Source organism: Buceros rhinoceros, unplaced genomic scaffold (genome assembly GCF_000710305.1).
Source record: "Buceros rhinoceros silvestris isolate BGI_N320 unplaced genomic scaffold, ASM71030v1 scaffold21589, whole genome shotgun sequence".
Classification (NCBI taxonomy): Eukaryota; Metazoa; Chordata; class Aves; order Bucerotiformes; family Bucerotidae; genus Buceros; species Buceros rhinoceros.
In genome coordinates, this window is record NW_010432429.1 from 1 (window position 1) to 10,256 (window position 10,256).

The following is a 10,256-nucleotide window of genomic DNA, read 5'->3' on the forward strand; positions in this document are numbered from 1 at the left end:
CTCGCCTCCGGGAGAGGGAGCGAGGAGTAAGGGCAGGACAGGGGGCTTGGGACCGGGCACGCTGGCAGAGACTTCTGAGGGAAATGGGCGCCTAAGACATTGCTGAATGACTTGAGCGCTCGCCCGTTGGCGCGAGGATAGCTTTCCTAAAGCGCACCAGCGCTCCGGCAGTTCCGGTTTTGCAGTTGGAGGGTTGTTTCCCACGGCTTTTGGTGTGGGAGGGTGGGAGTCTGCGATGAGCTGAGACGTGATTTCAGAAAGAGACTTTGCTGAGAACCGGCCCTGTTTCTTCCCCAGTGGAGTGGGTTAGAGTGTGGCTGTGGTAAAACGTGGTGTCGGTCTGTCTGTCAGAACTTCTGTGCTCCTGAGCAGCCTGACTGGTGAACACTTGCTCAGTGCCTTTGCGCAGCTTTCTCCAGGTGTGGCACAGTAACCTCAGTAAGTGTTTTTAATAAAACAGATAAACAGCACCGATAGCTTTTGTATAAGCAGTAGTTAATTAGGTGCCTAACTCCCTGCATTTAAGAGACTGAAAACTATTTAGGATTGTCTTTACTTTTCAGAAGCTGATGGGATTTTTCAGTGCTTCAGTTAGTGACAGAAATGTTAGGCTACTGTCGAGTACTTTCAGGGGGCAGGTATTTGTTGAACTAGCTTCGGTCCCAGTTTTGTTGCTGAATCTGTGTTTTAGGGTTAGGTTTCTCCTAAGGTGAGATGCTTTTAAGCACAGCACTGTATTTATTTTAAGAGCTGTTTGACCTTAGGGATTCCTGATTATTCTTTTAATATTGGGAGTCTTCTGAGGGGAAAAGAATTTCCTAAAACTGTTGTTGAATTTATGTATTTTTGAGCTCTCTCTTCAAAAGTGAATTCTGACTTTTTTAGATCTTATGAACGATAACCTAAACAATTACCAGTGGAAAGCACAAATTCTTCTTGAAGGCTTGTCACTGTTTCAGCTAAATCACCCAACTCTTGAAGATTGTCACTCTGTCTCTTGTTTCAGTGTTCTCAGTCACATGGTGTCCGGTTTAGTAACATCACGTGGTAGGTTAGGAATAGTTGGTGTAGGAAGGCAGTTACATTTTTTTGGAAGGCCATCTCCTTCCTGAGACATCTTGATACTTTAGTGCTGTGCAAGAGATTGAAGTGGATGCATTAATAGTCTGAATGAAACAGGAACAGGGTTTGTAGTAGTACACTGCTTTGAGATTAAGAATCTGGAGGACATGTTCCTGAAATACTGCGCTGTAATGAATTTCAGTTTTAAATACAGTTGCAGTTGGAAAATCAATCTTTCTGTAACCAGAGTACTTCATTATCTTTTGGAGGCTCTGCTTGCTCTTGGGGCAGTGGAGGGGAAACAGCAGGGTACTGATTCAGGACTTGGTAACTTCAAAATGCAGATTTTCACTAGCTTTAAGACCTGAGTCCTGTTGGTAGGAATGCACACTGTCATGTGCTGCCACTTTCATGTTAATGCTTTAGTGTGTAAATTCTTGTGCCCTGGCACTTGGTGGTGTCGGGATGAAGGTGTGTCTTGCCACAGATTGCTTTCAACGCTGATGTACGGGGCCTTATCAATACCGAGCATGTTGGAACATTTGGAAGTACCCACTCAAGTGTTCAGTGCTCCCTGTTAGCAGGTTAATTTTTAAATTCTTTCACTGCTGCTGTAATACGTAATAGTATACAATATTTATAAACTAATACACCCATGTGTTATATGTATTTTTGTATTAATATGAATTGGCTGGTAATGTTTTGTATGTGTCCTTTATTTTGTAACTGTAGGACTGCATAAGCAAATACAAAGGTAGTTGTGAGGCGACTCCATGAAGCTCTAGGACTACATTTGCTAGCATTTCTGGAGATACTAGATACGGATAGCTTCATCGCATCAACAGCTAAGGCCTTTAACTTACATTTGAATTGGTCTTTAAAAATGGTGTCTGCCTTTCTCTAGTGGAAGAATAGAATAAATACCATAAGATACAGGCTTGGGTATTAAAAAGCAATAGTAAATGAGGAGAAACCGGGATTTGACACAACATCTACAATCTCCATTATCAAAAGTCAGTGCTGCAGCGTGGCTTAAGACCACAACAGAACAATTTATCACAAACTAGCTGGAAACTTGTCTGCTGGTTCTGTGACTTATTTTCATGCTTCAGAGTGTGTCATGAACCTGCTTTTTGCCTGTGTTCTGATAATTGCACCATTTTTTGACAGCTGGCCTTTTACTCCTGGCGGTGATGGTGTAGATGAGATATTGGTGACCTTATCGTGATATATACGGATCCTGGAGAAGCAGCGTTGGTGGGCTGCTGCCTGGCCTTTTCTTTCATATCTTCTGCTGCTTCTTGGAGTTGATGATAAAATAGACAAACCATAAAAATATTCTGAAATATCCTGGGGGTTTTGTTGTGGGGGAATGGTCTAGGAATTAGGTAGCATTTTAATTTTTATGTTGCTTCAGTTTAATTACCAGTGCTCTGTAAGCATAGAAATGTATGACTAACATTGAAAAATAAACTATATATATAGTGCACAGCAAAATTCCTAATTTATAACGGTTGAGAAAAACATTTTTGTTTGACTTTTAGCCTAATGAAGTATCTTAAAGCCCTGAGCCTGGAAAGCTCATTTAAAATTAATACATAAAATTATGAAATATGTATAGCATGTAAATTGTCAGTTAGAGAAACACTGTAGGAGACATTTTAGTGCATGTAAAATACCTCTTTGCATATGTGGTTGTGTGCAGATGAGCAGCCTGATTCCTTTTCAAAGTTCTTGTGGTTCCATTTTGAAGAGGAGAAATAAATGTCACAGAAGCAGGACATGATGTGCCGAAGCAACCTGGTGCATTTAGGAGGTGTAACAGCAAAAGGTCTGCTTGTACAATAATTCAGACTGTGCTGCCAGTATGGTTCGAGCCACATTTTGGTGAGGCCTGCAATTCAGAGAGAAATGAAGAGATGTTCCTAGAAATAACCTGCTTTATCCAAAGGAGAGCTGAAATCCACAGTTCAACAGACCATGGATGTGAGCTACACTCAGTGTTATCACAGTGCCTGATAGATAGAATACCAAAAGGTACGGGCGACTAGAAACCTGGGAGATTACTTGCTGGTTGAGTCTTGCTGCCTCTTTTAGTTCTTGTCCTGCTTCTGCAGCTTTGCTCTGCCAGTGACAGATAATTTTGGTCCTTTTGCCTCCGGAACATGTGCTGGTGTTCAAGGAATTGCTTTGTGGAAATTCTCACTCCAAAATTCAACTTGAGAAAAGGAGGAAAATTGCATACTTCCTGAAGAACTTACCTTGATTTGAATTTATTTTGCTGAATCATCATCTAAGATTTGGCAGTTGCAAATCTCTCTGTGTCTCCGTCATTTTTTGCAAAGTGCTTTCATGGTTTTAAAAAAGAATGTCAGCAACCTGCCAGTCTCATGCCCTTTTCTGCAGTCTTTCACATACTAACTTAATCTAGCCTTGATTGTTTTATAGAGTAAGTAGTTTATTTCTAGGGCTACCATGCTAGTTTCTGCAGTTGTGCAAAGAGAACATTAACTTGCTTTCCACATCAGAAGTGCGCTGTTGGGTAACAGGAAAGAAAGCTGCGTGCACTGTGCTGAAGGCATTGCTATGCTTGAGTAGTTCTTGGACCATACAGATGTATGGACATTGCCTTTCTATTAAGCTTCAAAGTGGCACGCCCCCTTGAGTTTTCAGTCATTGTATTGTTATGGAAGATGTCTGTGCTTGGCCAGGTCAAACTTCCCAAGTTCCATGGCAGTTTAGTATTCTGCAGGCTACTAGAATGGTAGCATTGCCTTGTTGCTGGTATAGGTGGATTTAACTAGTTTTAGCTTGCACGCGCACGAGAACTTGGTAGCCCAGTGTTCTGAACAAGCAGTGTGGCCATATTCTGCTGCTTTGGAACAGATGTCCCCAGCTGTGATGAGGGTTGTAAACGTGATTGCTCTTGAGGTGCAGATTGGTCCTCTACCACCTGTGTGGCAATTAGGGGAAAAAGTTTCTGAAGGTTTACCTCTCGTTCATCAGGTTGTACCAGCACACGGTAGATGACTTGAGATGTTGATGCGGAGACTTGTTGAGGCTGCCCCTGTCATTTTCGCACAGTTGAAGTAGATCATTATATACTCCATATAGTTACTGGAATTATTGAGCTGATACTAAACTTAGTGCAGAAAAAGATGCAAAGCCAAACTTACTATGCTTGCAGAACAGGTACTACAGTTTTCATAAACTGGAGTGAGTAAAAGGTATTTAACATTGTTTTGTAGTTTCTCTTGTATTTGGAAGGAGTGAACTCTGAATTCTGGCACCATTACCAAGACGTTAAATGCTTATGTCTGTGAATGTAGTTTGGATCTGAGCTATATGCAATGTATTGTCCCTTCATATGAACCAAATCCAGAAGAGCTGGCTGCAATATACCAGGGTAGAGCATCTTGTTTTTTGACCTTTCTTGCCTTTTCAATTACTATGTTCTTAACAGGACACTGGTGTCTGTCTTCTGCCATGTGAAAAGCTGCCTTTCCACCATCTAATTCTATGCAAACAAGAAAGAGAATGAAAAAAGAATTTCTGAAATAGCAGTGCTTTAGTACAGCAAAATAAATCCTTCATATTAGGAAGATGTTTGGCACTTGTTTTTGTAAGGGATGAGGATAAAATTGCATTGTGTAAGTGTAACTCTAGACATTAGATTTATGTCACTTGAATTATATGGATTCTACTTCACAGATTGTTAATTTTACTTTAAATCATTTTACTGTTTGATGTGTTATTTCATCACTACTTGCCCCTGTTGCAAGCCTCAGTAGTTGAAATACAGCTATAATAGGTAGAATGAGAGCAAGAAATTTTTGCTTAAATATCTTACGATGATGGTTATTCTTGGTGAATTTAACTTTTTGGATGTGTGGTGTAGATATTCTTTCACATTGTAAATTACATCCTCTTTTGTTTGTTCCATACCTGTATTGATAGGGAGTTCTTGATACTTTTTCATGTTTTCTGTGATCTGGCAGAATCTCAGTGAATCACAAGTATTTTGCTTGCTGATTATGTAGCAGAAAGTAAGGAAACGGTCACATTTATGATTTGTTAGACAAGTTTTATATTGACATATAACTTGTTGAAAGAGATCATTGGACTCTTCACATACTGTCTTATTCTGTGTTGGTTTTGGCTATGAGGTATTGCTGTCTTGCCTGCTAAGGTTAACAGAAGGCAACAGGACTTTGATTCGCTCTGTTGTGTTCAGAGCTTGGAGAGTACAATTGAACAGTTGCTCATCAGCCAATACCAGAAGAGTAAAAATAAAAATTCAGGGTTCTTCTGTTTTGTGCTTTTGTCCGGTGTGTCTAAGGCTGATAGTTCCTGATGAAATGAGAATAGTTTCTTCAATATATTCTTCCTGCCAAAAATGAAAGGTGATGCTGCGGGGTTGAAATTTTCTTCCTGTTTCCTATGGCTCCAAGTTCTCTACAGTTTGCAGGAGACAATACATACACTGAAAGAAGATATATAAGAGCATGACAGTAGTTGAAATTACCACAAGACTGACAGCGAATGTGCTGACCAAAATCTGACCCGTACTGGTACAGCATACCTGAGTGTTGTGGCTCCCTTGGAACCAGGGTTTTCTTTACTGTTTTGTGTTAACCTCTCTCATAGTGTTGTTGTGTTACCTACGTTTTTCTGGAAGGTATGTTTTATGTTAGCTTTCTCTGAACCTAGAAATTCTAATACAGAGGTGACTGAACAGTCCTACAAGATAATCTAGTTCTTTGTCTTGCCTCAATAAGAATTATTTTCCAGTAAGTGTGGTGACACTTGTTGTAGATGCTTTGACATTGTGAAGGCAGTAGTGAAACAAGAAAACAAGACAAAACACCACCCTGAAACACCCAAAGCCCGATACTCTTGAGCTCTTTTATAGCACTGATTTCTTCCCACCAAATTGCCCTACCACTAGGGTAAGATTTGTTCGTGAAGCCAAGCCATGACGATGATGAGGGTAAGATTATAATGAGAATACGTCATAGCAAGGAAATGCATTTAAACTCATGTTTATAATTGAGAAGGAGCAAAACCTAACAAATGTAGGGAGAAGAAAATCTGTTTGAGTTTCTACTAGACTTCACGCTCCACATTCAGGAAGAAATTGCTTAAGTTGGGCTTCTTACTACAGCCCTTTTAATTTGGGGAGGGCACTGGCTGTGCCTGATGGGTTGCAACTTGCTGTGACCAGGGACTGGCTGGTGGTGAGTGAGCTATAGCCTCAGATGCCGTGTTCACTTACATGGCAGTCCTGAACAGATTTCTCTTGTGCTGCTCTGGGATGGTTGTGAGAAAGAAAGAGAATTCAGTCTACGTTTATTACTTCTTCATGTTTGAGAGCAGACTGATGGCATCTTGGAGTCATTATGGGGAAAAACTTGTAGGCTCTGAAGGAGGTCTGAGCATCATGCAGACAAAAACCAAATTTGTTTTTTTAGATGTTGTGATTACAGTTACATTTTTAGATAAGAAAATTTGACAAGATTTTGAATAATATGTTCTGAAGAAATTGGTTTCTGTGACTCGAAAGTGGTCTTCTGTAGCACCAAAAATGCAGAGGTCCCAACTCAGTATGGAGCAGGTCAGAAGCAAGAAGCTAAGTAAAGCAGTGGTCAATGCTTTCTTTATTCAGGCAATGTCAAAGATGAATTCACAGACTTTAAGGATGTTGTCATAATCTATTACTGAAGGTTGAACAGAGACAGCTAAGTTCAAATATAAGCTGTTGCATTACAGGGAGTAATGCTAAAGTGGGCTCTTGACAAGCTAAGACCATTTTGAGAGGGCTGAAAATACGTTCTGCAGCTGCTAGAGGAAGAGGCAGAAGATGTGCTAGGCATAACAGACTAGAAAAAGGTACGACCACCTTGTCCCTTGCTGCGCTGGCCAGAGCTAGAGACGGTGTCGAAGTGCAGACTCCTCTGTCTGCTTCTGCTGCTGAGGGGGCTGGAACTGTGATTTTTCTTCCTACCTTTCAACTTTCTTTGATGCTGGACAAGCTGCACTGATACAAACTGTCTGGTTGCTGGCAGAGAGGAGGAATGTCTACTTTCTCTTGCTGTATTGTTTACTCTCTCTTTGCTCTTTCATAGACATTCTTTTACCTATCAGAAAAGTTCCTAAGTGTGTGCTCTGCAAAGGACAGGTTTGTGAAACTGTTAAGTATTTGGTCTCTGCTGCAGCTCGGAGTGAAATTATTGATGAATGTAAAGTTTATTGTTGGAGATAGCTCACATAAGAGGCTGGAATGACCCTTGTGCATCTTTGTAAACAAAAATGTTGAGGCTTGTAATTGAGAGGATGTGTTGGTATAAAGGGATTAAATTGTTTCCCAAAGCATGTTTGTTTAAATCCTTGAGTTTAACTTTTAAACACCTCATCTGAGGAGGTTTTTTGCATTCCGTGTGTAGGTACTTATGTCTGAGTGAACCTGCAATATGACTGTGGTTATTCAGAATAAATGGAGTTGAAGAACCTTTTTTTCATTAGTTAAAAAGTGAGATGCAGCACTGTATTCAGTATTTCAGGTGTGCACTATGAAATAGTTATGGCTAATTAACATTTTACTTTCTTTTCCTTTGCAATGTGTTCTGTGTTTGCGTATTTGTCTTAAAATTGTACTTTATCTGTACTTTAAAAAAAAATCAAGATCTGTGTCAGGTGTGCACTATGAAATAGTTATGGCTAATTAACATTTTACTTTCTTTTCCTTTGCAATGTGTTCTGTGTTTGCGTATTTGTCTTAAAATTGTACTTCTTCTGTACTTTAAAAAAAAATCAAGATCTGTGTGGTGATGGTGCTTGCAAGTGTGTACAGTTATAAGTCCCTCCTAATCTGTTGAAATTATAGTAGGAGAAGAAGTTGGAACCTGATACCTTGTCCAGGTACATTCAGATACAGTGCAAATAATGATTTTGAACCACTGAATTCTCCTGAATTCATGCAGTATTTGAATACTGATAGATGCATGGCTTTAAAGACTTTTTTGTTGTTGAAAGTATAAGAGATTGAAAAATTACTTGTCTTCTAGCCAAGGAATAATTTTCCTGGCCAACAGTAGCTGTGGAGTGTTCCCAGAAATAATTTCATGGCAGCCCCCAGACTACTTGCTGTTCTGTTTTTACACTGTGAGAATGTTGGAAATACATCAAAATACAGTCCTTTTGTCTGACTTTTTTTGTCTCTTGGCTGCTGTAGACAGTTTAATTAACTGTACACCGCTTAATTTTAGTGCTTCCTGTCAGGTGTTGTGCTCTTCTGGGAATTTTGCATGTAGTTTATACCATTACAAAAATGAGAAGGAGTTGCATTTTAGGAGAATACAGTATACCTGTCACCATGGGTACATTGCCTGATTTATTTGCTAAGATCTCATTTAACAAGATGCTAGCCTGATACCTCTTTTCTCTCAGTGGAGATAAGCAGAGTTTTGCTTTTAACTGATGTGTGTTTCCACAAAATTTGTGAAAGCTTATTTATTTTTGAGACTTCTGCTTTTCACTGCTTCTGCTCTCTGCATCTTCTGCTTCTTTATTAAATTTATATGAATCTCCCTTTTCTGATTCTTCAGTGATAGGCTCTAGGAAACAGTATGGTCGACTAAACTTTTTTTTTGTAGGAAAGCAGAGTGAAAATCTTGTCCTAGAATCCCTGCCACCCAAAAGACAAAAATACTCAACTGTCTTTAAATGGAACTGTTGCCTGTGATTGAACAATCCTGCCTTGCTAGTTAATATCAATGAGTTTCTTGAATACTTTTATTCCTCTGGGCTTCTCATCTAACGCAATAACTTTCTCTTTCAGTACCAAGATAAAGAGGAAGTGGTTTTATGGATGAATACAGTAGGACCCTACCACAATCGCCAAGAAACATACAAATATTTCTCGCTTCCTTTTTGTGTGGGATCAAAAAAGAGCATCAGCCATTACCATGAAACCTTAGGAGAAGCACTTCAAGGAGTTGAATTGGAATTTAGTGGTCTTGACATCAAATTTAAAGGTAAGCAATTGAAAGTGCATTTAGTCACTTAAAAAAACTCCCCAAACCCTTAAAACTTGATTTTTGAACTAGAAGGACTGAAAGTTCGCTGCTGCTAGAAATGGAGTCTATCTCATATTCTTATTGAAAGGCTCTGCAAGGCTGTCTACTACCACTGGCTTTTCAGTTTACAGTAAAGTTTTCATTTATGTGCTTGCAGCAGAGACATACTTCTGAAGTAACTAATTAATTTTATAACGTAAAACTAGGCATTCTGCATATGAATGATTAAAAGTATATTTACTGGAATTAATATTCTAGAATTACCAGTTCTGAAGATGTAATTTTTTCCTGTGATGTTGGATACTTGCAGACTTTCTGCAGTTGGAAAGGAGTAGCAAGGGCTCAACATCTCAAAGTTGTACCTCAGCACAAACTGAATTCTTCTATCCTTCTGGTTACTATCTAGTTTAAAGTACCTTTGACAAATACCTTTGTATTATCGGCTCTAAGTCATCCTGTGCCAGTCAGGATAGACCTGGTCTGTTTTTCTTCTGTTGTTTCCTGCTCTCTCCGTCTTTCCAGAGATGACATTTAACTTCTTTTACAAATACATTTCTTGGTGTTAGGGGCCGAGTATTCTATTGTGTAGTATCTCTGTGTATATTCTTTGGTACCCCGAGTCCTTTCAGATATCTGTAACTGGTAGCTGCAGAGCTTCAAGTAGTAATGGATTCTTTCTGTTGGTGTTGGATTTTAACATTTATATATTTAATCCAGTTTGGGTTTCAGTGTATATGCTTTTTTTTTCCCTAGAAGGCTACACTTCATTGTACCACAGTGCTTAACGGGATGGAGAACTTAAGCTCTTGTCTGAGCATTTGCAGTCAGATGGGACTTAGTTTCTGTAAGTTACAAAAGCTTTATGCAAAACTGGACATTTGCAAAATAAGAGACTTGATGATGTTCTAAGTAGGATAAGTGGAATGAAAGATTAAGTTTGTTAAAACTATTAATTTTTCATAAATTTTTACGTTGCATAGGGGATAGCATCTCTGCATTAAAGGAATTTGGAGTTGAATCTTTATTTTTAAGGAAGGAACTGTACCTGCATGAACACCGGAAAACAGTCCTGTTACTCGTTTACCAGACATGTAGCCGGCTGACAATTGTATTCAATAT

General features: G+C 39.3%; 1 protein-coding gene across 1 annotated transcript in view; it reads left to right on the forward strand.

The window, feature by feature from the left end:
• Positions 1–8,905: 8,905 nt before the first annotated feature.
• The window catches only part of TM9SF3 (transmembrane 9 superfamily member 3), a 40,315-nt gene continuing 38,964 nt past the window's right edge, over positions 8,906–10,256 (forward strand). Inside the window, exon 1 of the mRNA XM_010143784.1 lies at positions 8,906–9,095. Coding sequence (XP_010142086.1) covers positions 8,930–9,095 — 166 coding nt within the window. The 5' untranslated portion in view covers positions 8,906–8,929. The remainder of the gene's footprint in view (positions 9,096–10,256) is intronic.